General features: G+C 41.9%; 2 protein-coding genes across 4 annotated transcripts in view; one reads left to right on the top strand and one right to left on the bottom strand.

Moving 5' to 3' along the window:
* The window catches only part of ZSWIM7 (zinc finger SWIM-type containing 7), a 20,342-nt gene extending 8,098 nt beyond the window's left edge, over positions 1-12,244 (bottom strand). The window contains exons 1-3 of one of the 2 annotated variants that reach the window (XM_017496828.2): positions 12,037-12,244; positions 8,430-8,451; positions 2,945-3,047 (exon numbers count right to left, since the gene is read on the bottom strand). In XM_017496828.2, the coding sequence (XP_017352317.1) occupies positions 2,945-3,047; positions 8,430-8,451; positions 12,037-12,244 (333 nt within the window). Of the gene's footprint in view, positions 1-2,944; positions 3,048-8,429; positions 8,452-11,709; positions 11,868-12,036 lie in introns of those variants that run through there. The other variant, XM_037727237.1, reaches the window with a different exon arrangement.
* TTC19 (tetratricopeptide repeat domain 19) overlaps positions 11,903-27,811 on the top strand; it is a 29,102-nt gene continuing 13,193 nt past the window's right edge. Inside the window, exons 1-7 of one of the 2 annotated variants that reach the window (XM_017496825.2) lie at positions 11,903-12,560; positions 12,646-12,773; positions 14,460-14,570; positions 15,910-15,948; positions 16,934-16,990; positions 17,307-17,368; positions 19,883-19,977. In XM_017496825.2, the coding sequence (XP_017352314.1) occupies positions 12,377-12,560; positions 12,646-12,773; positions 14,460-14,570; positions 15,910-15,948; positions 16,934-16,990; positions 17,307-17,368; positions 19,883-19,977 (676 nt within the window). In that variant the 5' untranslated portion in view covers positions 11,903-12,376. The remainder of the gene's footprint in view (positions 12,561-12,645; positions 12,774-14,459; positions 14,571-15,909; positions 15,949-16,933; positions 16,991-17,306; positions 17,369-19,882; positions 19,978-27,811) is intronic. The other variant, XR_001815930.2, reaches the window with a different exon arrangement.

The following is a 27,811-nucleotide window of genomic DNA, read 5'->3' as shown; positions in this document are numbered from 1 at the left end:
GGGGTTTCACCATGTTGACCAGGATGGTCTCGATCTCTTGACCTCGTGATCCACCCGCCTCGGCCTCCCAAAGTGCTGGGATTATAGGCGTGAGCCACCGCGCCCGGCCTGTGACTCAACTTTTATAATCTCATACGACTCCTGAATTCAGCCAAATTCTTACTATATGACCATACAATGCAACCATTAAGGTTAATCTGAAGGTGTATAAGATTTCTACAGCCTCATTTAATTCAAAGTCCAAGATGACGGCCACAATTCTTAGAAGTCAGCATTTTATAATTAATAAACCGATGTAATATATACCAGATGGGAACAACAAAAACTAAACAAGTGACTTAAACAAGTCACTGTTGACCACTGGGAGGAACAAAAAGTCAACAGTAATTAAAATCTTTCAAACAAAAGTCTGCTTGCCCAGGTCAAGTGTGCCCATAATGGAACCAAGATCGAAAATCCAGAACTAAAAGCACAGGGAAAACCAAAAATAAAAACACCAGGAAAAGAGGACAGACACACCTCCTCAGGTACAAACTGCAAGTTCAGTGACTGATTATTAATCTCTAAGTTCACCATGAGAAAATTCATCTAATAGGCGGTCTCTTTTGAGTAAGAAAATACCATCCAAAATTTTAACCACAGCAACCAGCACTAATTACCACATTTTCCTTAATGCAGAAATGCATGAAGATTTTACCAGATCAGCATGAGGAAGGGCAAGTTAATTCACTAAGCAAAGGCATCTATATGCCCAGGCAGGCTTTGCTCAAGCCATTTACTCCCTAAGAATTGACACGGCCTTTTAATGAGAGTTAACTGATACGGTCTCAGCTCTGAGAAATTCACTGTAAATAAGCCAGAATTCAAACTCTGAAAAATTTACCCTTTTCTGGTCTCAGTAAGGCCTGGATTACATACAAGAGCTGACAAAATTTTGGACACCGCTGCCAATATTTTCATTTCATTCATGATTTCCTTCCCTCAATCCCAGCTGCACTTACCCTGTGTCTCATATAGCTAAAATGGGGTGGGGTTGTGCAGGGAGAAGGGTCAGGTGTTTGAGTCTGGCTCCCTCTTTATATGGTCTTTATTCATGTCTCATAAGACAGGCAGTGTGGAGTAACCAGATGTGACTGTTACTTTACTTTTCTGCATTTCCATTTCCTGCAAAAGAAATACCTTGCTGGGTTTTTGCAGAGATGGGTCTTACTATGTTGCCCAGGCCAACAGAGGGCTGAGATTACAGGTATGAGCCACCATGCTGGGCCCGTGAGCTGACGTCTACACACTGCTTTTAGGTAAAGTCAGTAGGATTTTATTTTATTTTTAATTTTTTTTTAAATTTCTTGAGACAGAGTTTCGCTCTTGTTCCCAAGGTGCAGTGCAATGGTGCGATCTCAGCTCACTGTAACCTCTGCCTCCCAGGTTCAAGCAATTCTCCTGCCTTAGCCTTCTGAGTAACTGGGATTATAGGCGTGTGCCACTATGCCTGGCTAATTTTTTGTATTTTTAGTAGAAACGGGGTTTCATCATGTTAGCCAGGCTGGTCTCAAACTCCTGACCTCAGGTGATCCTCCTGCCTCAGCCTCCTGAAGTGCTGGGATTACAGGCATGAGCCGTCCGGCCATCTTAATCACAAAAATGTCTGAGGATTCTGTTAAGTGAAGCTATGTTAAGTGAAATAAGCCAGGTATAGAATGACAAATACCACATGATCTCACTTATACATGGAATCTACAAAAAGCTGAATTCATAGGCTGGGTGCAATGGCTCATGCCAGTAATCCCAGCACTTTGGGAGGCTGAGGAGGGAGGACTTGAGGCCAGGAATTCAAGACCAGCCTTGGCAACATAGTGAAACCCTGTCTTTGTTTAAAACAAACAAACACGGGAACCTGAGACAGGAGAATTGCTTGAACCCGGGAGTCGGAGGGTGCAGTGAGCCAAGATCACACCACTGCACTCCAGCCTGACACCTGGTGACAGAGCGAGACTCTGTCTCCAAAAAAAAGTTAACTCATAGAATAAGAAAGAATAGTGGTTACCAGAGGCCTTGGGGTTGGCAAGGAAGAGAGAGAGATATTGGTCAAAGGGTACAAATTTCAGTTAGACAGGAGAAGTTCAGGACAACCATGGTACAAAATGGTGACTATATTTAATAACAATGTATTGGCGAGGGGTGGTGCTCATGCCTGTACTTTGAGAGGCCAACGTGGGAGGATCGCTTGAGTCTAGGAGTTTGAGACCAGCCTGGTGAGACCTTATCTCTATAAAAACAAAGAAATAAAAAGACTGAAGTATTGTATACTTGAAAATTGCTAAGATAGTGGATTTTAAGTGTTCTTACCACAAAAAATAAGTATGTAAGGTATTAGATATGTTAATTTGATTCAGTTATTCTACAAGGTATCCATATATCAAAACATCATGTTATATGCCATAAATAAAGACAATTTCTATCAATTAAAAGTAAATAAAATTTTTTTTTAAATTACCAATTTGTTAATTTTACCAAGTTAGGTCAAAAACTTTTTAATAGTCCAGGAAATTTTTTTTGAGACAGAGTCTCCCTCTGTGATGAGGCTGGAGTGCAGTGGCTCAATTAGTGGCCTGATCTCCGCTCACTACAACCTCCGCCTCCTGAGTTCAAGTGATTCTCCTGCCTCAACCTCCCGAATAGCTGGAACTATAGGTTCCTGCCACCAGCCCGGCTAATTTGTGTATTTTTAGTAGAGACGGGGTTTCACCATGTTGGCCAGGATGGTCTTGATCTCTTGACCTGCCTGCCTCAGCCTCCCAAAGTGCTGGGATTACAGGCATGAGCCACCACACCTGGCCCATTCCAGGAAATGATTTAAAGCTGGTCACCAGCTTCCACAAAGATGAAGAAAATATTTTGTCCTCAGGGTTTTTTATAGGGATCACCCCCATCTCTAGACTTCTACCTGGTAAACACGCCTTCCACTGGGTGATGAGATTAAGGTGATGGATTGTCGATCAACTAGGTCCAAGGCCTGGGTGGCTGATGAGCCAAAGAGAAACTTCAGCCTGTGAAATAAAAAGGCTTCAGATTAGAAGGCCTGATACTCAAATCACCTCAGTTACTTGACCCAAAGAATCACTAGCCTTAGCATTTTTTAAAAATTCAGTTTATTTGGAAAAAAGGAAAATAATATGGCAACGGACTCACTCATTCCCCAGAATTATTATCATCTTATGTACTTATTTCAGATCTTCTTGTATATTTTAATAAAGGAAGGTACTCCCTTTATCACTGTTACTGATAAAGAAGCCCTCTTTATGCTTCTTTTAGTGCCTCCTGTAGTTCTTCCTACCTTCCCCTTGCCTATGAGGCAACCACATGCATTTGTTGGTTTCCTTCCTGTTAATGTGTTCGTTTTATTAAATATTATACATAGAACATACATATGCACACATACATAACAAACAAATGTGCATATATGTACACATATACATATACATATGGTATTGTTTTAAAACATAAAAGGTATATTGTAGGTTTCTTTTTGCTGTTCTTGAAATGGCTCATAAAAAATAAATGAAAATGGCTGGGCGTGGTGGCTCACGCCTATAATCCAAGCACTTTGGAGGAAAAGGCGCGCGGATCACCTGAGGTCGGGAGCTCAAGACCAGCCTGACCAACATGGTGAAACCCCGTCTTAAAACACACACACACATACACACACACACGGATTAATTTCTTCCCTAATTTGTCCATAAATCTGATATAATTCTAAATAAAATCCAAATGATTAAAAAAATAAATAAAAATTAAAAAAATGTATTTGTAAAAAAAATACAAAATACTGTAGACTTATTTTGGCAACTTGCATTTTTCTACTCAATGCATTTTTGAAAATGAGGCGTGTTGACATACATATATTTTTACTTTACTTCTGAATAATATTCCATTACATGTACACACTGAATTTTATCTGAGTACCCTACGTATGGACATTCTGTTTCCATTTTATACTATTATAAATAATACTCGATTATCTCCATATGTGTCTCTTGGCATACATCTCTTGAAAATCCTCCTTTAGTTTACATAACTAAAGGATATGTTCATTTTTCAACTTTAATAGGTATTTCGGGCCAGGCATGGTGGCTTATGTATGTAATCCCAGCATTTTGGAAGGCTGAAACAGGAGGAGTGCTTGAGCTCAGGAGTTCAAGACCATACTGAGCAATGCAGTGACACCTCATCTCTAAAGAAAAAGAAATTAAAACACACAAAAAAGTGAAAATGGCACCCCCACCAGCAATGAATAACATTTCTATTTTCACCATGTCCCCACTAACACCAGTATTATCAAGCTTTTTTATGTCTGCCAGTCGGAAAATATTAAATGTGTACTTTTTGGATTAGTAATAAGGTTATCCAACTGTTAAATGACATAAAGGAAAAAATTTTGATATGTCAGAAAATTCTTACAATATTAGGTGAGAAAGGCAGGAGACAAAATTATATTTTAGCAAGTCTCAAGCATGTTAACTTTTTAAAAGGAAATCTACAATTATGTCGAAATTAAAAGTTTAATTTTTTTTTTTTTTTTTGAGATGGAATCTCACTCTTGCCCAGGCTGGAGTGGAATGGCACAATCTCAGCTCACTGCAACCTTCACCTCCTAGATTCAGGCGATTCTCCTGCCTCAGCCTCCTGAGTAGCTGGGATTACAGGTGCACAACAGCATGCCTGGGTAATTTTTGTATTTTTTTAGTGGAGATGGGGTTTCACCATGTTGGCCAGGCTGGTCTTGAACTCCTGATATCAGGTAATCCCCCTCCCCCAAGGTGTTGGGATTTCAGGTGTGAGCCACTGAGCCTGGCCTTTTTTTTGAGGCAAGGTTTCTCTCTGTCATCCATGCAGGGTGGCTTGCAGTGGTGCAATCATGGGTCACTGCAGCCTAAACTTCCAGGCTCAAGTGATGCTCCCACCTAAGCCTCCCTAGCAGCTGGGACTAGAGGTACATGCCACCACACCTAGCTAATTTTTTTGATTTTGTAGACTACAAGTACAATGTCAAACGTCAAAATTAAAAGTTTAATTTTTTTTTGACATGGAATCTTACTCTGTTGCCCATGCTGGAGTGGAATGGCATGATCCTGGCTCACTTCAACTTTCGCCTCCTGGGTTCAAGCTGTTCTCCTGCCTCAGCCTCCAGAGTAGCAGGGATTACAGGTAGACTGGCTCACACCTGTAATCCCAGCACTTTGGGAGGCCAAGGCTAGTCGATCACGAGGTCAGGAGATCGAGACCAGCCTGGCCAATGTGGTAAAACCCCATCTCTACTAAAAATACAAAAATTAGCCAGGTGTGGTGGCAAGCGCCTGCAGTCCCAGCTACTTGGGAGGTTGAGACAGGAGAATTGGTGGATCCTGGGAGGCAGAGGTTGCAGTGAGCCGAGATCACGCCACTGTATTCCAGCCTGGGCGACAGAGCGAGATGAAAAAAAAAAAACCAAAGAAATTTTTAAACCTGCTCTGTCCACTTTATGACCTATTCTGAATATCTCTCGAATGCATTAAAATTTTTTCCAGAAAAAAGAATTTTCCATATCACTTTTTTTTCACTTTTAATGGTTACAAAGAACTCTACTGTAAAGATGAATCATTTTTATTCTCCTCAAACTCCATAAATTATTAGATTTTTTCTAGGTTGTACTGCTACCATAAACAATATTGGATGACTATCCTCACTGTAAAATCTTTATGAACGTCCATAATTACTTCCTGGGTATATGTTCTTCTACATGGAATTACTGGGTCAAAGAATATGTCTGTTTTAAAGTTCCTAATGCCTGTTATCCTGAATTGACATTCCTGCCAGCAGGTTATAGACGATCCCTTTCCCCATATTTGTGTCAACTTGTTTTCTATGGTCACTAATTTTCTAGATGAAAAGTTATGTTATTTTAATTTGCATTTTTGTGGTCACTAGTAAGATTTATCTTTTTCCTCCCAAAGTATTTGGCTATTTGCATCTTTTATTCTTTGCCCTTTTGTTTTTTAAAGTAGTAAATTTTTACCAGTAATATACAATTCTTATTAAAAATTTAAGAAATACACAGCCAGGTGCAATGGCTCACGTCTGTAATCCCAGGACTTTGGGAAGCTGAGGTAGGCAGATCACTTGAGGTTGGGAGTTCAAGACCAGCCTGACCAACGAGGAGAAACCCTGTCTCTATTAAAAATACAAAAATAGCTGGGCGTGGTGGCACACGCCTGTAATCCCAGCTACTCGGGAGGGTGAGGCAGGAGAATTGCTTGAACCCGGGAGGCAAAGGTTGCGGTGAGCTGAGATCGTGCCATTGCACTCCAGCTTGGGCAAACAGAGGGAAACTCTGTCCCTCTTTATTTCGGAAATACAGTATTTTATTTCTGAATTTAAGAAATACAGAAAAGGTTAAGGCCCTTCCCACAATTCAATCTCCTTCCTTGTCCAAAGAAAAAACACTGGTAGAGCTTGGTATACATTCGTTAGAACTTTTATTCTTTTAGAGACAAGGTCTCACATCATCCAGGCTGGATTGTAGTGGCACAATCGTAGCTCACTGCAGCCTCGAACTTCTTGGCTCAAGCAATCCTCCCAGGACTTTTTTTTTTTTTTTTGGAGACAGTCTTGCTCTGTCACCCAGGCTGGTGTGCAGTGGCGTGATCTTGGCTTACTGCAACCTCCGCCTCCCAGGTTCAAGTGATTACTGCCTCAGCCCCCTGAGTAGCTGGGATTACAGGTGCCCACCACCACGACTGGCTAATTTTTGTATTTTTAGTAGAGATGGGGTTTCACCATGTTGGTCAGGCTGGTCTCAAACTCCTGACCTCAGGTATCTACCCATGTTGGCCTCCCAAAGTGCTAGGGTAGCAGGTGTGAGCCACTGAGCCTGGCCAGAACTTTTAAATATAAGTTTACAACAGCAATTAAGTGTCATTTATTTCTAGGTAGCTTTCACTTTTTTATCTCTGCATTTTTAAAATAACTGACCACTCTATTTTATTTTTGTTTTTTTTTTTTGAGACAGAGTCTCGCTCTGTCACCCAGGCTGGAGTGCAGTGGGACGATCTTGGCTCACTGCAACCTCCGACTCCTGGGTTCAAGCAATTCCCTGCCTCAGCCTCCCAGGTAGTTGGGATTACAAGTGCCTGCCACTATGCCTGGCTAACTCTTGTATTTTTAGTAGAGACGGGGTTTCACCATCTTGGCCAGGCTGGTCTTGAACTCCTGACCTTGTGATCCACCCGCCTTCGCCTCCCCAAGTGCTGGGATTACAGGTGTAAGCCACCACACCTGGCCTTGTTTAAGTAGTTGTGTTATCTGCAAATAATGATAATTGTCTTTCCTTGCAGATAGGTACGCTTCTAATTTCTTTTTCATGTGTTAGCTTAATAATTACAATTTTTAAAACAATGTTAAATAAGAGTGGCAAATAGGACAATATTGTAATGCTTTGTACTGTCTGACATGGTGTTGGTTATTCAATTCAGACAAATTTTTAAGAATCATGTCAAGAAAATGTTGTTCCTAGTTTAGTAAGATTTTTTTTTTTTTTTTTTGAGACGGCTTTTCGCTCTTGTTTCCCAGGCTGGAGTGCAATGGTGTGATCTAGGCTTACCGTAACCTCCACCTCCCGGGTTCAAAAATTCTCCTGCCTCAGCCTCCCGAGTAGCTGGGACTTCAGGCAGGTGCCACCACGCCCAGCTAATTTTTTGTATTTTTAGTAGAGTCGAGGTTTCACCATATCAGCCTGGATGGTCTCGATCTCCTGACCTTGTGATCTGCCCACCTTGGCCTCCTAAAGTGCTGGGTTTACAGGTGTGAGCCACCACGCCTGGTCAAAATATTTTTTATTCTATTTTCTACTTAAAAAAAAATTTTTTTTTGAGATGGAGTTTCACTCTTGTTACCAAGGCTGGAGTGCAATGGCACAATCTCAGCAAGATATGCAACCTCCACCTCCCCGGTTTAAGCAATTCTCCTGCCTCAGCTTCACAAGTAGCTGAGATTACAGGTATGTGTCACCATGCCCCGCTAATTTTGTATTTTTAGTAGAGACAGGGTTTCACCATGTTGGTCAGGCTGGTCTTGAACTCCTAACCTCAAGTGATCCACCTGCCTCTGCTTCTCAAAGTGCTGGGATTACAGGTGTAAGCCACAGCGCCCAGCCTTTTATTCTGTTTTCAAATTTCTTTTGTAGAGATGGGGGGGCCTCCCTATTTTGCTCAGGCTGGTGTAGAATTCCTGGGCTCCAGTGATCCTCCTGCCTTTGGCTCCCAAAGTGCTGGGATTACATGTGTGAGTTACTATGCCTGGTAGTAAGAATATTTTTAAAAATCAAGAGTTGATGTTGAAAGGATTTTAACATTAATGGTTAAAAAAAAATCAAACACAACAGTATATGTACTTACGATAACAGATATTCATCAGGAACTGTAAAATGAGAATGGAAAAAAAAAGTTAATTATGTTAAGCCAGTGACCACTGATGTAAAAATCTTAAGAAACACTAAAGCCACAAACATTTCTATGTATTATGGACAACTGAACCTATGCATCTGGTTTTACTCCTTCCCCAAACCCCACTAAAACCATAATAAAAAGGCTTCTTTTTTTTTTGAGACAGAGTCTTGCTCTGTTGCCCAGGCTGGAGTGCAACGGTGCAATCTCGGCTCATTGCAACTTCTGCCTCGTGGGTTCAAGTCATTCTCCTGCCTCAGCCTCCCAGGTAGTTGGGACTACAGGCCTGCACTACCACACCTGGCTAATTTTTTTCGTATTTTTGGTAGAGATGAGGTTTTATCATGCTGGCTGAGCTGGTCTTGAACTCCTGACCTCATGTGATCTGCTCACCTCAGCCTCCCAAAGTGCTGGGATTACAGGTGTGAGCCACCATTCCTGGCTGGATTTCTTTTTTAAAAGCATGAGTTCCAAAGGATGAGAAATACAGGGAGAGACAACAGCTATGGTACATTGGAAGCTGATAGAGTAGAAAATGATTTATAAGACCTAAAAATACTGAATCCTAGGCTAGCAATGGGGAAAGTCAAGCACGAGCCTGAGTTACAGTCCAAAATCCACCTCTCCCCTTCCCCAAACCCTAAGAAATTGGTGGTGGCACCAAACAGCTTCATTGGGGATGAAGCCAGGATACGAAAATAAGACTCTTTTTCTTCCCCCAAGGCGGAATCTCACTCTTGGAGTGCAGTGATGTGATCTCAGCTCACTGCAACCTCTGCCTCCTGAGTTCAAATGATTCTCCTGCTCAGCCTCCAGAGAATCTGGGATTACAGGTGTGCGCCACCATGCTGGGCAAATTTTATTGTATGTTTAGTAGACATGGGGTTTCACTGTGTTAGCCAGGATGGTCTCGATCTCCAGACCTCATGATCCACTTGCTTTGGCCTCCTAAAGTGCTGGGATTACAGGCGTGAGCCACCGCACCTGCCAATATGACTCTTTGCAAGTACGTTTAAGAAGCAGTGGGACCCCGGTTCCCCTCCATAGCTTTAGGTGACTGCCTCTCCCTCATTCTGGCAAAAGACTAGGTTTATTTTCGGGAGTGGTTCAAGCATAGGTTGTCCGGACTAGGGAAAAATACTAAGCACAGTTAAGTCAGGGTGTCACACTGATAACAGGGGGATCTCCTGCCCTCCTCCCTAACACGGCTCCCACAACACAAGCAATCAGGCTTTCACCCTCTAGCCAGGAAACTGTAAGTCTTCCCTGGGTATATCCCAATATATACCGAGGGAAGTGGGAATGACACTGATATGGTTTCCCCAACTAAACAGCCCAGTGAGAACAACTATAGTGACATTCATATTCCGTAAGCCTCTCTACCACCCAGAGCTTCCAATATACTTTTTAGTCTTCACTCTGAAATATGGCTAGACAACCAAAGGTTACCAGACAACAAAGGAAAAAGGAAACAACAAAACAAACAGAAGAAAGTTACAGGAAAAACTGCAGACAGAACATTTTAAACATCTATTATTAATATTTTATCATCAGAAAGAAGTCAGTGCAATCATAAAACAGGCACAAAAACAGCCACAAGACATAATAATAAAAAAAAGAAATCTTTTGGAAAAAAGCTATAAATTAAAAATACATGGAACAACCCTGTAGTTTCAGCTATTTGGGAAGCTGAGGCAGGAGGACTGCTTGAAACCAGGAGTCTGAGGCCAGCCTGGGCAACATAGTAAGACCCCATCTTTTTTTTTTTTAAAAAAAAAAAAAGGCAGAAATTCAACAGAAAATCTGGAAGATAAAAGTTGAAGAAAGTTCCCAGGAAGTAGAGAAAATATAAAAGAAACACAGAAGCCACAGCAGGTCAACCAGAAGGACAACAGTGGACATCCAGTATCTTAATTACACAAATACTGGAAAGAACAGAGAACACAGATGGAGGGAAGTCATCAATCAAATAATTCAAATTTTCCCACAGCTGAAGGACATGAATCTCCAGCTTGCAAGGGCCCACTGTGTGCCCACACGGTGGTGTGAAAAAACAAACCTTATCAGAAGATTCAGAACACCAGTTATGAAGAAAAGATAATTCAAACTTCCAGAGAAACCAACGGTCACATACAAAAATCAGGACTAACACTAGAAGCTAGGAGTTGGTGGAATGTTTTCAGATGTCTGAAGAAATAGTATTTCCAACAAATAATTCAATACCTAGACAATCACTTAAGTGTGAAGTTAGAAAAAGAACGTTTTCAGACATAAAAATCCTCAAAAAGGAGCCAGTGTAGGGGCTCACACCTATAATTCCAGCACTTTGGGAGGCCAAGGCAGAAGGATTGCTTGAGCCCAGGAGTTCCAGACTAGCCCGCGCAACAAAGGAAGAGCCCATCTCTACAGAAAATAAAATAATTAGCTGGGCGTGGTGGAACACATCTGTGGTCCCAGCTACTCAGGAAAATAAGATGGATGGCTTGAGCCTGAAACACTGAGGCTGCAGTGGGCTGTGATTGCACCACTGTCCTCCAGCCTGGGGAACAGAGTGAGACCTGGTCTCCAAAAATAGAAAAGAAAGCCTCAAAAAGTACATCTCATGATCCCTTCTTCAGGAAGCTAGCAGAATATGTGCACCATAAAATATGGTAGTAAGCCTGGGCAACACAGTGAAACCCTGTCTCTACAAAAAATACAAAAATTAGCTGGGCATGGTGGTGCACACCTGTCGTACCAGTTACTCGGGGAGCTGAGACCAGAGGATCTCTTGAGCCCAGGAGGTTGAGGCAGCACTGAGCTATGATTACGCCACTGAACTCCAGCCTAGGTGACACAGCAAGACCCTACCTCCAAAAAAAAAAAAAAGATTTATGGCCGATCGCAGTGGCTCACGCCTGTAATCCCAGCACTTTGGGAGGCCGAGGCGGGTGGATCACGAGATGAAGAGATCGAGACCATCCTGGTCAACATGGTGAAACCCCGTCTCTATAAAAATACAAAAAATTAGCTGGGCATGGTGGCCCTTGTCTGTAATCCCAGCTACTCAGGAGGCTGAGGCAGGAGAATTGCTTGAATCCAGGAGGCGGAGGTTGCAGTGAGCCGAGATCGCGCCATTGCACTCCAGCCTGGCTAACAAGAGCGAAACTCTGTCTCAAAAAAAAAAAAAAAAAGTTTAATAACTCAAAATTTCGAGTAAAATAATCCAGAACTCCACGTTTCTATCACTCACGGTAGGCTCCTGTCCCTTCCACCCCGGGGCAGGGACCCCTCTCAGGGACCCAACCAGGTTTCGGCACTTCGGTCCCCACTGGCCTGCTCGCTCCGACGGAGGGGCTCCTGCAACTGCGCTGTACCCTAAACATTTGCTGAATCGATTTGACTTTTACTTGTTCCAATTTCGCTTTTTTCTTTTTTTAAGAACATAAGGTTTACAAGAACCACACGCAGAAAAGGCAGGGCCAGGCCCGGACGCCCCGCCTCCTGCCTCCCGGCCCGGCGGTGCCCGGATGCCCGGTCTGTGCCCACAGCGCAGCCACACACGACCTCCGTCCCGTACTTTGCGCACTCTCCTGCACCGCCGCAGCCATTTCGCTCAAGAGCTGCTCCACGACCGCCGGCAATACAACGGCCATCGCTCCGCAGGACACACCCTCCTCAAAAGGCAGACCGCCCCAACCCGCCAGCAGACAGCGCCGACAAGCGGAGGATCCCAGCAGCTCGCCCGCCGGGGCAGGTCGAGACGGAGTGACGTCGGCGTGCGTCATCGCGCGTGCGGACGCAACGGTGTCTTGCTCAATCGTCACAGCCGGGCCAATCCGGAGGGCGCTCGGCGCGGGCGCCAGGGCGGGGGCTAGGATTGCGCCCGGCCTGCAGTGCGCAGAGGAAGCGGCTGGAGTATGTACCGGCTCCTGAGCCGGAGCTTGGGCCGAGGCCTCCTGCGGGCCTGGGGGCGGCGGTGCCGGGGCTGCTCGGCGCGCCTACTCCCGGGGCTGGCAGGAGGCCCGGGACGCGAGGTCCAGGTGCCGCTATGCCGAGTTGCGCCGCACGGCAGGGGCCCGGGCCTGCTGCCGCTGCTGGCAGGTGAGCGGCGCGGGCCGGGCGGGGCCTGCCGGGCGGGGACAGGGGCGCGGGCCGGGCCCGATGACCTCAGAGCCCCTTCCCGCAGCGCTCGCCGGGTTTTCGAGTCCCGCTGTGGCAGAGGAGGAGGAGCAGCAGGGAACCGACGGGGCCGCCGCCGAGGACGGGGCGGACGAGGCCGAGGCCGAGATCATCCAGCTGCTGAAGCGAGCCAAGGTGAGGCGGCTCCGGGCCCTGCGCCCGGCCGAGCGCGGTAGCCTTTGTGAGCGGGGTCCGGCGGCCTTGTCGCTGCGCATTACTCTCTCCGCCTCGCCGAAGAGTGGATGGAGGCTCCGCGGGTAGAATTGCCGAGAATGAGGTGGGTCATCCGAGAGGGGATTGGAATTCTTCCAGGCTTTTCCGACTCTAAGGCCTTTAGTAATACCTCTGCAGTGTCAAGTGCAAATGGAGATGGCGCCCCAGGCGTCATCTTTTTATGCAAACGAAATATCGGGAACGTTTTGTAAATGTTCGATTAACTAGCTTAGCTGAAATGACGTAATTTCGCACTTATATAGCGGCCTAAAAATGTTAGCTTAGTGTTGGTTACGCGATTCGGTTCTCTTTTGAATTTTTCCTTTTCTCCACATCCTTTTCTATTTTATGTTCTCCAAGTTATCTCATCTCTTTCATTGAGCTAAATACCGACTCGATGCCAACCACGTCCAAATTTGTATTCCAAGTAGTGTGTTACTGACATGCCATCTGCATTTTGGGACCTTACCTACCTCTCAGATTTAACGATGCCCTAAACTCAACTCCATCTTTAATGCCTCCTCAACATATGCTTTCACCATCTCTTTACTACCATCAATTTTTAAGCCTAGAAAGCTCATAGTCATTCTTAAAGCTTATGCTACCTTACCATTGCCTTCCAATACTCTTACAGACCAGCAACAGGTTCTGTTTCTAACAAATGCAAAATATTTCTAAATATTTCCCAAATCTCCCTATTTCTCTATCTCCCCTGCTATCACCCTAGTGCAAACCATCACTGCCACCACCTATGCTCCAGTAGTCTTCCCTGCCCTCCTGTCTCCCTGCAGTGTATTCTTGCAGAAACCAGAGTGACCAAAAAAAAAAAAAAAAAAAGCAAATTGTATCATATTATCTCCTTGCCTGAAAGCTGTAAATGGCTACTCACTGTATTTATGGTAAAATACAAACTCCTTGTCATGGCTTGCAACACCCCACATTATCTAAACCAGCATACCTTGCCCACCAGTTTGGCAATAATCCTCTGGCTCACCATCCTCCCTTCACATCTAGTTCTTTCCATTTCTCCCCTAAAACCATTCTCTTCAGCTTGTAGGGACTTCATTCATTCTCTACTCTCTCTGTTTGAGTTATTCTTCTCCCCAGTTCCTTATTTGGCTGACTCATTCTCATCCTTCCTACCTCAGTTTAGCTGTCATGTTCTTGGAAGGCTAACCTAATTCCCATTTAGAGGAGGCCCCTATCATTTCTTTTTGTCATCTTTATAGCTCTTATTAGTTTTAATTAAGCTTACTTGCTCCATATGGTCACCTCCAGCCTGTAGGAAATTAGAGGATGAAGGACAAGCAACTTCCTTATAAAATATGTTGTAAGATCACATTTCTTCTGCCCGAGTCTCTTGGCCAAAACTTCATCAGATGGCCACACCTAGCTGCAAGGGAGGCGTACCTAGCTGCAAGGGAGGCGTACCTCCCTGTCACCTCTGCAGACAATGCCTTGAACATAGTAGGAATTCAGTAAATGTCTGATGAATGAGTAGCTTCCTTCTATCAGTTGGAATGCATAGTTACTTACACTCCTGTCTGGTAGTATATGCATCTACTTTATGTTTCATTTTCTATTATTTTGTTTGTCTTCTCTTTTCAGTTGAGCATCATGAAAGATGAGCCAGAAGAGGCTGAGTTAATTTTGCATGATGCTCTTCGTCTCGCCTATCAGACTGATAACAAGAAGGCCATCACTTACACTTATGATCTGGTAACTCTTATCACCAGTCTGAACCACTGAGGAGAAAGGTTGGATGGAAGGGGAGGGTTGTTCTCCTGATTTATATTCCTGACTTTCATGATGTTCTAAAGCTCTTTTTCTTTTTTTTTTTTTTTTTCCTGAGACGGAGTCTCGCTGTGTAGCCAGGCGCCAGGCTGGAGTGCTGTGGCCTGATCTCGGCTCACTGCAACCTCTGCCTCCCAGGTTCAAGCAATTCTTCTGCCTCAGCCTCCGGGTAGCTGGGACTACAGGCGCATGTGACCATGCCCAGCTAAATTTTTTTGTATTTTTAGTAGAGATGGGGTTTCACCATGTTGGCCAGATGGTCTCTATCTCTTGACCTCCCAAAGTGCTGGGATTACAGGCTTGAGCCACTGCACCCAGCCGAAGCCCATTTTCTTTTGGCTTCAGGTTTGTTTTGTTTTTTTTGTTTTTGAGATGGAGTCTTGCTCTGTTACCCAGGCTGCATTTCAGTGGCGCGATCTTGGCTGACAGCAACCTCCGCCTCATGAGCTCAAACAATTCATGTGCCTCAGCCTCCTGAGTAGCTGGGATTACAGACATGCACCACTATGCCTGGCTAATTTTTGTATTGTAGTAGAGACGAGGTTTAATCGTATTGGCCAGGCTGGTCTCCCAACTCCTAACATCAGGTGATCCACCTGCCTTGGTCTCCCAAAGTGCTGGAATTATGGGTATGAGCCACCATGCCTGGCTTCAGTTTTTTTACCCTTGGGGTGACATAAGACCTCTCAATTCCAGACCAAAAAGAAACCAGTATCATTAGCATGTTTCTTTTTTTTTTTTTGAGACAGACTTTTACTGTTGTTGCCCAGGCTGGAGTACTACAGTGGGATCTTGGCTCAGCACAACCTCTGCCTCCCGAGTTAAAGTGATTCTCTGCCTCAACCTCCCAAGTAGCTGGGTTTACAGGCATGTGCCACCACGTCCTACTAATTTTTGTATTATTAGTAGAGACGAGGTTTCTCTGTGTTGTTCAGGCTGGTCTTGAACTCCCAACCTCAGGTGATCTGCCTGCCTCAGATCCCCAGAGTGCTGGGATTACAGGCGTGAGCCACTGTGCCCAGCCATTAACATGTTTCTTTAATGATGAGTGGACCTAGATTTGGTTTGTTATCAACAAAGTATGTGCAAGTGTTTACTTCAAACACGATTGCTGTTCTGTGCTTCTAGCAGATTAATTGGTGACATGCTTTTCATTTTAAACTATTTTTTCAATTTTGAGGGTGAAAGCAAAAGGCAATTTTAAAGTTTGAAATAAATAGGAACCGTGCTGTAAACTGAAAAACAATTTGTAATTTGCTTTCAGATGGCCAACTTAGCATTTATACGGGGTCAGCTTGAAAATGTAAGTAAATTACTTTGTAATACCTTGAATTTATAAAGGAGTAGCCTCAAGGGAACCGTAATAGTAAGCGTACAGCCTAAGCTGCTATAACAAAGAGACCCCAAAATAGTGACTCAAACAAGATAAAAATGTATTTCTCTTTGTTGTGTTAGTCCAGAGATAGGCTAAAGACTGAAGGCAGATAGACAAATAGGCACCATTGCTCTCTGATCCAGAAGTCCAGATTCCTTCTAAGATAAGCCCTCATTTGCCTGGGTAAGCTGACTCACCTCCAGCCTCCAGGAAGGGAGAGAAGATGGACTGTGAGCCGTTTCCTTATATGATTTAGAAGTTCACATTCTTTCTGCCTGCATCCCTTGGCCTAAATCTTATCATATGACCATATCTAATTTCAGGGGGCCAATCTGCTAAAATTAGCTGAAAAAATTTTTTTTTCAAGATAAGGTGTTGCTCTCTTGCCCAGGTTGGAGTGCGGTGGCTTGATCATAGCTGACTGCAACCTCGACCTCCCAGGCTCAGTTGATCCTCCTGCCCCAGCCTTCTGAGTTGCCGGGACTCCAGGCATGTGCCACAACACCTGGTTAATTTTCTTTTTTTTGGTAGAGACAGGGTTTCACCATGTTTCCCAGGCTAAATTGAGGGGATTCTGTAATCAAAAAGATGGAGAAGGAGAGTGACTATTAGGAGACAGTTTGTAGTCTGTGCCACAGTGGGTTTGGATAAGAAGTTAATCTCCAAGGTTGTTTTCTACTTATCACAGAGTAGTTTAAGGTACATAGAGGATGTTGGGGGTCCTGATATTTTGATCTGCTTTACATTCAAAAGGGTATTTTCCTGTGTGTGTGTGTGTGTGTGTGTGTGTGTGTGTGTGTGTGAGAGCATATGTGTTTTACAAGGAATGAGGCATCAAACTGGTACTGAGAATCCAGAGTCATTTATATAGTGAGGCCCAATTAAAAGAAAAATCTTTTCCTTATGCTTTTAGGCTGAACAGCTTTTTAAAGCAACAATGAGTTACCTCCTTGGAGGGGGCATGAAGCAGGTAAGGACATTGCTTAGTATTGGTCCCTCACCGAAGCAGTTTTCAAAACATTCTTGTCTCCTGAAAACTCTGCCCAGCCCCCACCATATGCTTTGGTCAGGAAAGGTGGCATTTCCCTCCCAAGATCTGTATAGAAATTGCCATTCTTTCACTAAATGCAACAGCATGGTCACCAAGGAATTGACAGTTGGCTAATCACTCTAAAAGAATAAAGACTATGGCTTTGAGGCCACTGCCAGTCTGGAAGTTGATCTGAAATATTGCATGAGAAAATTTTACTTGTTATGAATTCCCTTCATTTCTCTTTCTCTCACAGGAGGACAACGCAATAATTGAAATCTCCCTAAAGTTGGCCAGTATCTATGCTGCACAGAATAGGTAAGTGTAACAGCCAGGGAGCAGGACTGTGGGCAGAAAACTGTCTCTAGGATATTACATAATATTCATTGCCTGCTGGTCATCTGGGTCTCCCAGAAATTGGGTGTCACACTCAGAAAGTGTTCCATCCCTCATCTTTGAAATTGTCAGTCTTTTCCAGTTTGCTCCTGCTGTTTCCATTAGCCTGCCTAGTGGGACACAACATCTCTGGCTGCCCTGTGACAAAGCTAATCAAGTGTTCTGTTACTGCTTGAAGTGGGAAGGGAAGTTAGAGTTAGAACTTTAGTTTAGCTTTTCCTAGAAGAGGAAAGAGCAATGTGAAAGCCGCTGGGGATGATATATTAATACTTTGAAGAAGCCACTTGGCGGGTATAAATACAGTCCAAAGATGAGGCATGTAGGATGTAAGGAGAGAACTCGTCTAGAGAGTTATATTTTGGGGTGAATTTAGGGAGAGACCTAAGATTAGCTTCCCTTAGGGTTTTAGTTATGCAGAAGTTGGTGTGATAGGTTTGGAGTGACATGCAGCCTGATGATGTAGAAAGGGTACTCACTGAGGCCAGGCCCTGGCATTGGTCCCTGTTGTCCTACTCACCAGCTCCTTTGTTCTCATCAGGACTTGCATAGTCTGCTTGCATTCTGATTGGACACTAGAGAGGCTAGAGCTTCCTGAAGTCTTTGACTTCAAGTCTATTGAGGAGCTTTGAGCTTGGCCCATGCCAGGGAACACTGCTTCTTGATCAATCTTCCTTGGAGTTATAACAAACATGCCTAGTTCTTGATTGGGAATGAACTCCTAAGGTAAGAAGAAGCCCAGAGCTAATAAACATTGTTGAGTAAGACAAACTCATAGTCATGTAGAGGTGAAAGCTAGTAATAATTAGCCTCTAAGTTACTTGGTACTTCGTACTTTTCATTTTGTTTTATTAAGAGAAATATGAGACCAGAAAAGACATGGCCAGATCTGGGGCTTAGAAAGGCTGATATAAGTTAGGAGGGGAATTGTTTGTAGACCTCTTGGCTCTGACTGGGAGCCTCTTGTGGGCAGCATCCACTTGCCCTGTATTATGGCTAGAGAGGGCCCTCTTGCCAAGGTTTGAGTATAGGGAAGGAAGGGGATGCTTCTGTTCTTCTGAGAACAGAGCAGAATGGTAGGATCATAAATTCTCCACTGGCAAAGCACTAGAGAAGATGAGCTTTTTAATGCCACTTCTATAAGAAACTAAAGCCAAAACTGAAGAACAAGAACCAAAGCTGAGCTCCTGAATGGACAAGGGATTTCTGTCACGTTTCCTCTGCATCTCTAAAAAGCAGCAGTCTGTCTGCCTGCTTGAGTTGACTGAACCCTCTCCAGATGATTGAGGGTCCGGGGCTGCAGAGTTGGGTTAAATGACTTCTATTGCCATAGCTGGGAGTTCCATTTCTGTAAAAGAAATTTTTTTTTGGAGGGGATGGAGTTTCACTCTCGTCACCCACGCTGGAGTGCAATGGCACGATCTCAGCTCACTGTAACCTCTGCCTCCTGGGCTCAAATGATTCTCCTGTCTCAGCCTCCTGAGTAGCTGGGATTACAGGCACCCCCCACAATGGCTGGCTAATTTTTGTATTTTTAGTAGAGACAGAGTTTCGCCATATTAGCCAGGCTGATCTCGAAACTCCTGACCTCAGGTGATCCACCGGCCTCAGACTCCCAAAATGTGGGGATTATAGGCATGAGCCACTGCGCCTGGTCCTGTAAAAGAAACTTTGATCAAAGACCTACAGCTTGAGAGAAATATAAAATGACTAAACTCCTCAGAAGCTGTATGAGGTCAACAGTTGGAATCCTCAACTGCAGGATGGCCTGAGCCACCTACTTCAGGGTAGTATTACTTGAACAGGGGTAAGGCTTTCACACATGGAGAAACTGATTCACTGGATACCATTTGTTCGTGGGAGATGATGAAGGCTACTGGCTATGTCAGTTATTAAAATTATGGCAGCATTCCTAGCTCTTTATGTCTTAAGTTATATTAAATGGATGACTTAAAAAAATACTTCTGAGAAATGGCAGATTTGACACTCTTTAGACTTTAAGCTAAGTTCCCTCTTCCTATTTTACACTTCCTTTATTGATAATGTATACATTGAGCTGGAAGAATGAAGATAAAAGAGGAATTTATGAAAAGGTAAATGGACAAGGCAAAGTGGCTCATGCCTATAATCCCAGCACTTTGGGAGGCCAAGGTGGGGGCGGATCACCTAAGGCCAGGAGTTCGAGACCAGCCTGGCCAACCTGGTGAAACCCTGTCTTTACTAAAAATACAAAAATTAGCTGGGCATGATGGCAGGTGTGTGTAATTCCAGCTACTTGGTAGGATGAGGCAGGAGAATTGCTTGAACCGAGGAGGTGGAGGTTGCAGTGAAACTCCGCTTCAAAGAAAAAAGAAGAAAAGGTAAAGGACTGATTATACTTCAAAGAAAAAAAAAGGAAGAAGAAAAGGTGAATGACTGATTATTGATTTTGCTTTACAGACAGGAATTTGCTCTTGCTGGCTATGAATTCTGCATTTCAACTCTAGAGGAAAAAATTGAAAGAGAAAAGGAATTAGCAGAAGACATTATATCAGGTAGGAAACCTGTTGTCTGGGCATTGCCTTTTCTCTGCAAAAGACTTTATTTTACACTTTGAGAAATGGAAAGAGATCTAAATTGGGAAGAGGGAAAGTTACCTATTTTGTAAAATAAGTGGCTATCTTTAAGGTATCAGTAGAAGTTTTGGAATAAGATGTTTTGTTTAAAATATTTGACTGGTGTTTTGGTGGGTTTTTTTAACCCTGTTGGTGACACGTTCATAATTTATCTGTTAACTTTTAGTTACATACAACTTATGGAAAATCAAGGAGCAGAAGGAGGTCTTTCATCTTTTAGTTCAGCTACCAATCGAAATGTTTATTATGTTTTAGCCCTAGATAAACAGCAGGTTAAGAAAGAAGAGAAAAAAACTCATGTTTTTACAATTCATTCTCACTCATTATGGAGGCTAGGAATAGAACTGGATGAGCAGGAACCTCTCTATCTCTCCATTTTGGGTTTCTTAATTTGGGTTGAAGTATTGAGAATTTTCATATTTGACATTTATTCACTACCTACTCTATACCAAGAGCTATTGAGATGGTAGGGATACAGCAGTCAACTCTACTGGACCTAATTGTCTTCTCTCTCCTGAACGTACAGTAGTTCCCCCAGTAGATGCCTGAAACAAATTCTAGTACACTGTTTTTTCTATACATATGTACCTATGATAAAATTTAATTTATATTAGGCACAGTAAGAGATTAACAACAATAACTTAGAACAGTTATAACAGTATAGTGTTAACAGTATCACCGACAGAAGATTCATTCTTTTGTAGATCTTGGCAACTTCAGCATGCAATTTTTTTTTCTTAAGTCGAGAACTTTCACCTTTTCATTAAAAGGAAGCACTTTCTGACTTCTCTTTGTCATATTCAAATTACCAGTGTCACTATTGCACTTTGGGGCCATTATGTAAAATACGGATCGCTTGAGCACAAGTACTGCGACACGGTGGGTTGATCTGATAACTGAGACTGCGGCTAAGTGACTGAGGCCAGGTGCTGTATGCAACATGGGTATGCTAGACAAAGAGATGATTACATGTCCTGGTCTGGATGACGTGAGGCAGTCCAAGATTTCATCATGCTACCCAGAATGGCATCTAATTTAGAAACTTAGGAGTTATTTATTTCTGGAAATTTTCCATTTAATATTTTTAGACCATGATTAACTGCAGATAACGGAAACCCCAGAAAGTGAAACCGTGCATTAGGGGTCACTGTACGCCAATTTTTTGTCTTCACCACTCCACTGAAGCTACCTTTATCCGAGTCACCAAATCCAGTGGTTACTTCTCAATCCTTAACTTACTCATCAGCAGCTTTAACTTAGCGGATCACTGTCTTTTACTGAAAATACTTTCACTTGGCTTCTGGGATGCTTCACTGGTCTCTCCAGTGAGGTGAGTGTTGGCAGGCCATGGGGCTGTTTTTATCCCTATTCTCTTTTCTTTCTGCCCCTACACCTAGGAGATACCCTTTAATTCCATACCTTTAAATATTAGATTTACAACTTCAGCCCCCAACGTGCCCCCAAATGGCAGACTTATGATTACGATTGCCTACCTGACATCTTGACTTGACGTCTAACGGTCATCTCATGCTTAACATGTCCAAAATGGGTCTCCTCAGTTTTGCCACTCACAATTTGTTTCTCCACTTGTCAGTCCCAGTTTTATAAATGGCACAACACTCACTCATTTAGTTGCTTTGACCAAGAACCTGAGAATTGTCCATGATTTCTTCTTCATTCCTCATATCTAATCCATTAGCAAGTTGTATTAGATCAGCCATCAAAATATATCCATATCTGACCATTTGTCATCCCCTTACCCTACTGCGTTGGTCCAGGCCATCACTGTTTCAAGACGTCAGTACCTTTGATCACCTTCAGAAAAAACTTAGAGTCCCTGCGTGGACCTGTAAGGCTCTTATGACCTGGGCCTACCCACCTCTTTCACGCCATCTGCTTCTCTCCCCTTGCTGGTTCCGGTCTCTCCACACTGGTCTTATTCTTGCACATTTCAAGCTCAGTACTGCTTTAAGGCCTTTTTGCTTGATATTCCCTCTACCTAGACTATTCTGTCTTCTCCCATACTTCACTCAGGTCGCTGCTCAAATATCACTTTCTTGGAGTCCTCCGCTCACTAAAACAGTCATCTCTTCCAACCTTACTACTGATCTACTCCTCTTTCCTTTACTTTTCTATGTCACATTTGAAAGTACAGGTGTGTGTGTTGTGTGCTTGTCCTTGTTTCTCCACTAAAAGTATGTTTTTGTTAAAAAATTTTTAGTCTTTGTCTTCCTTATCAAAGAAAGATAGAGACTTCATCCGTTATGCTCACTGCTAAATCCTTGGTGTCTAGAACAGTGCCTGGCACATAATAGAGGCTCAATAATTACTGAATGAAAGAACAAAAGACCCAAGAAAGACCAACAAATAAATCCAGTTTCAGTGCAGTGTGGAAGTGCTTTGAGGAAATCCATAAGAGTTGTAAAAACAAGTCTAGCTGTGAAGTAAGTCACTTCTGAACTATTCACACCCTTACTATCTTTCATTCGTAGTGTTCTCAGGACTATATTTTCTGACTCAGAAAGTAGTATTAGTAAACACTGAAGAAAATTTAGAAAAGCACTAATAAGTAAAGATCATCTGTAATCATACTGCTAAGAAAGAGCTACTGTTTATTTTTTAGTACGTCTTTTTAGGTTACATTTTAATAAATTTGGGATGATACTGTATATCCTACTTTGTATCCTGAGTTTTAAAAATTTAGTGACATATTGTGAAAACACTTCTTTTTTTTCTAGGCAAAGGAATTCCTGTTGGATAGAGCAAGCTAATTTCTATTATAAACATTATTTTTACATTTTACTAGTTGTGCAGTATAGAAAATGTGTTACGTGATTCATCTTATTTTTTTTGGGAAAAGAAATTCCTACCTATTCAGTTTTGCACAAAGCAAATCCATTATCAAATTTATGTGCTTTTTATTGACACATCTAACTCTATCCTAAGAGAACATTACTTAAGATCACATAAAAACTTGCTCTAGCATAATTTTCTTGTTCCCCATGTAAATATTGTATGTACCTACTGAAGAAATGCCCATAAAATATTAAGTGAAAACTTTGGTTACAAAACAGTATAGTTAATATGTAGACTAAAGATAGACATGGAACAAAGGCTGAATGATATCAAAATATAGGCAGTGATTCTCTTTGGCTGATTTATAGGGAATTTATTTTTGTGTTTCTCTAAGTATTCTATAATTTTTTACAACAAATTTACGTTTTTCTTTTTAAAATTGATTTCCATTGTTACCTGTTAGTATAAAAAGTCAAATAATATTAATAGTACAAAGCTTAATTTAAGATAGCATTTTCTTGCTACCTCACCCCACCCCATCTGTTTTCAACTCTTAACCAATTTCTTCTGGTATTTACCTTTACATTTCCGAATAACATAAAATTGTTATTTCCTGATTCATTATTTTCAGAATCTGCTGACTTATGGAAAAGTGAAGATTTAGTGCAATTTCTGGTTATGTCTACATTATGAGTGTATGAATACTGTTAGCTGCTGAGCCAAGTAACATGATTACAGAATTACATTTCCTTTTGTGTACGTTTTACTTCCTTTGCAGTTAACTAGGTTTTTTTTTTGTGACTCTATTTGTTATGTATGTGTCACATTCTTCACTTAACCATATCACTTGCTTTCTTCAATTTATAAGCTTTTCCAGTATTCTAGAGTTCATGTTGGCTCACTTTTCATTGGCATGGGTGGCCATAGGCATTCGGTCTTCATCTTCCTTTTTTTTTTGTTTTTGTTGAGACAGATGTCTCACTCTTTCACCCACGCTGGAGTGCAGTGGCGTGATCTCGGCTCACTCTAAGCTCTGCCTCCTGGGTTTAAGCGATTCTTATGCCTCTGCCTTCCAAGTAGCTGGGACTACAGGCATGAGCTACCATGCCCGGCTAATTTTGTATTTTTAGTAAAGACAGGGTTTCACAGTGTTGGCCAGGCTGGTCTCAAACTCTTGACCTCTGGTGATCCGCCTGCCTCAGCCTCCCAAATTGTTGGAATTACAGGCATGAGCCACTACTCCTGGCCGTGTTATATCTTTTTCCTCCTGTAACTTTCATTTTAGTGGTATTTGGGGAAGAAGTGGAGAGAAACACATGTGTTCAGTTCAGAGTAGTAAATCTGTCATTGGGCATCAAGATTGTGTCCAAATCTGTTTCTTTAAAGTGGATTCTTAGCACTGAGATTTCAAAGTTGAGTAGCAGCACATTTTAAGGTTGTTGATGACTGTTGCCAAATTGCCTTTGAAAGGGCTGTGTTACTTTATACTTCCTGGTTCTGCTATTTATTTACTTTGTGACTTTGATCAAATTACTGTGTACTTTTTCTTCAGTGTGGGATTAAAAATAGTACTCATAGGACCTTTAGGAAGGTTGAATGAGTTAATACATAAAAAGCACTTAGAATAATCCATTGTAGCTGCTCAGAAAGTGTTTGTTAGTGGTTTGTATTACTGTGGTAAGGCTATGTCCTCCTCCCCAAAACTCATTAATTTTTATAATATTTTTTAGCTTGATGATAGGGCCTTGGTGCATTATCTAGCATTTCTTTGATAAGCAGTGAGGTGTATCTTTTTCTTTTCTTACCGTGTCTTAGGGTGCTGAGAGGTTTTTCTTTTATTGGAGCTTTATTGTAAAAATATTAACCCTTTGTCTCTTGAGTTTTCCTCCTGATTTGTGTTTATAGAGTGGGGTTTTTTTTTTTCCCTAATGAAAAAGGAATATGAAATTAACATTTGTATAAAAAATTATGAGAATCAGCCAGGCACAGTGGGTCACACCTGTAATCCCAGCACTTTGGAAGGCGGATGTGGGCGGATCACTTGAGGTCAGGTGTTCAAGACCAGCCCTGGCAAAACCCCGTATGTACAAAAATTAGCTGAGCTTGGTCGTGCACCCCTGAAGTCCCAGCCACTCGGGAGGTTGAGGTGAGAATCTTTTGAGCCTGAGAGATGAAGGTTACAGTGAGCTGAGATTGCACCACTGCACTCCAGCCTGGATGACAGAGCAAAACCCTGTCTTAGGGGAAAAAAAAAAAAGGATTGTGAAAATAGACAAGTGGCCCAGCATCACAAGTACCTTTGGAGCTCTTTCTGCCTGAGATACTGCTCTCCTTAATCTTGTCACTATCATTCATTTGCTTTTCTTTAGTTTTACTCTGTTTGCCTTAAGAAGATGTCATTTAGTTTTTGCATATTGCTTTTAAAAATATAAGTAGGCTGAGTGCAGTGACTCATACCTGTAATCCCAACTCTTTGGGAGGCCACAGTGGGAAGATCACTTGAGCCCAAGAGTTTGAGATCAGACTGGGCAACATGGCGAGATCCTGTCTCTTCGAAAAATAAAAAAAAGTGAGTTGGACACAGTGACACATGCCTGTGGTCCCAGCTACTTAGGAGACTGAGGCAGGAGGATAACTTGAGCCCAAGAGGTTGAGGCTGCAGTGAGCTGTCATAGTGTCAGTGTACTTCAGCATAGGCACCAGAGAGAGACCCTGTCTCAAAAAAAAAAAAAAAATTATGTAAATGAATCATAATATGTATTCATTTTAGGGCATTTTATGACTTGTCTGAGTAATCTTTTTAGAATTAGATCAGAATTCATTTCTAATTTCCTTTGCTTTTATTAATTTTTAATAAATACTAAGTAGCTGTTCTGTGCCAGGTGTTCTAGGATTTGAATAGCAGCAAGGAAGGCAAAAGTCTCTGCCCTTCTGGAGCTTAATGCTTAGGTATTTTCCAAGCTTTGAAATCATATGAATTCTCACTCATCTTTCCTTACAATCTTCTGTTTTTTCCTCTTTATTTCTAAACAGTTTAACTTTTTAGTATATCTGGAATTTATTTTGGTGTGAAGCTGGTAACTTTTCTTACAGATAGTAGTCAATCTTTATGTACTAAGTAGTATATTCTTGGGTTTCTTTTGGGGTTTTCCATTCTAATGTATTTGAGGACTCTTGTAACAGTATACATTGTTTGAATTAAATATTTGAGTTAATACGATAGGACAGCTGACACATGCTTCCTTTGCAAAATTCCTTCCCACTTTTCACTTTTCACATGAATTTTAGAATTCTGTCAACTTCCCAAAGTGCCTTGAGACTGAATTACCAGATTTGCATTATATTTACAAATTAGTTTGGGGAGATTGCCATCTGAATTAAAGTTAGTATACCTTTGACTGTAAAGAGCAGAAATTTCAGCTAAATGAGGTTTAACAGTAAGGACACTTACGTCAAGTAACTGACAGTCAGCGATAGGGAGCAGGCTGTTGAGTTAGTTGATAACGTGATTCATTGAAATCATGAAGGAATGGGCTCTTGCCATCTTTCCTCACTCATTCTCAATGTGTTGGCTTTTTTCCCATGCTTCCCTGTGGTTGAAACGTGACTATAGCAATTCCCAGGAATCTCATCCAGAAATGACAGTGTCCAGAGAAAAAGGAGACTTCTTTGATGTTTCTCATAGGATCAAGGTAATCTTTCATAGAAGTCTCCAAGTAGATTTATCCTTACTTCTCATTGGCTAGAATTGGGTCACATGCCATTTCTAACCCAGTCCTTGGCAAGAAAAATGGATTATCATGATTGGCTAAAACTGATTGAGGATGTGAGTCGTGAGAAAAGAATGGATACTGGGACAAACAGCTGCTCTGCTAACAAAGGAAGATCTTTGTAATAGTGAGCCATCTTACTGAGGAATTACAGTTTTCTTCATATAGATGACAGCTATTTATTACATTTGATTCTGACTCCTTGTCTGAACTCTTTACTTTTCAGTTGATATTCACACTAATTCTGAGAAAAATGAAGTCAGAAAAAAGTAAAAGAAAAAAATAATGTAAAAAGATATTCACACTAATTCCAGATTTATAATTATACATCCCAGAAATCATGATACAGGTTGAGCATCCCCCAGATCCAAAGCTTTCTGAGTGCCAACATGATGCTCAAAGTGCTCATTGGAGCATTTGAATTTGGATTTTTGGTTTTGGCATGCTGGCAGTATCTAAAGCAAATACTCCAAATTCTGAAAAAATCTGAAATCTGAAACACTTTTGGTCCTAAACATTTCAGATAAGGAATACTCATTCTGTAATTGTTTCCTTCCAGAAAGTTATACTACTGTTTCCCTCCATTCCCTTTATAAAATTAGTTCATTGGCTGTACCTTTAGAACATTAAGCAATAGTAGTAATAGGCAACTTAGTCTTATATACAATTTGGTACCAAACTATATGAATATATTTATTACTATTATATATCTAGAGCAGACCAAGCTTGCTTGTAGGTTAATTGCTCAGTACCTGTGTACTGTTGAATAATATTTAATGCTGATATGTAACTTTTGTGTTTCTTAAGAGATCCACAATATATTTCTTACTGTATTGTTTGTATTATTGTGTTTGTATTATTTGTCGTCGCAGGGTTGTATTGTGATAAAATGAATTGGGATGGTTTCTCTATTTTCTATTCTGAAATAAGTATGGGATATTGCATTGGAACGATCTGTTTCTTGAAAAGTTGTAGAATCTATGATGCCAGATGGACCAGAACTCCTGAGTTAATTCTCTGGCAACTTTTTCCTTCCTTCTTGATTACTCATGTATCTCTTCCATTTTCTTGATTTAATTTCAGTACATAGGACAGTGCTGAATACATGATAAGCATTAATAAATATCTTGAATAAATGAACATATGGGTGAACAAATTTTATAAACCTATTAATTTCCTAGAAGAAA

This window comes from Cebus imitator, unplaced genomic scaffold (assembly GCF_001604975.1).
Source record: "Cebus imitator isolate Cc_AM_T3 unplaced genomic scaffold, Cebus_imitator-1.0 Scaffold223, whole genome shotgun sequence".
NCBI classification, from domain to species: domain Eukaryota; kingdom Metazoa; phylum Chordata; class Mammalia; order Primates; family Cebidae; genus Cebus; species Cebus imitator.
The sequence above is the reverse complement of the archived record's forward strand: the minus strand, read 5'-3'. Positions and strand labels throughout refer to the sequence as shown.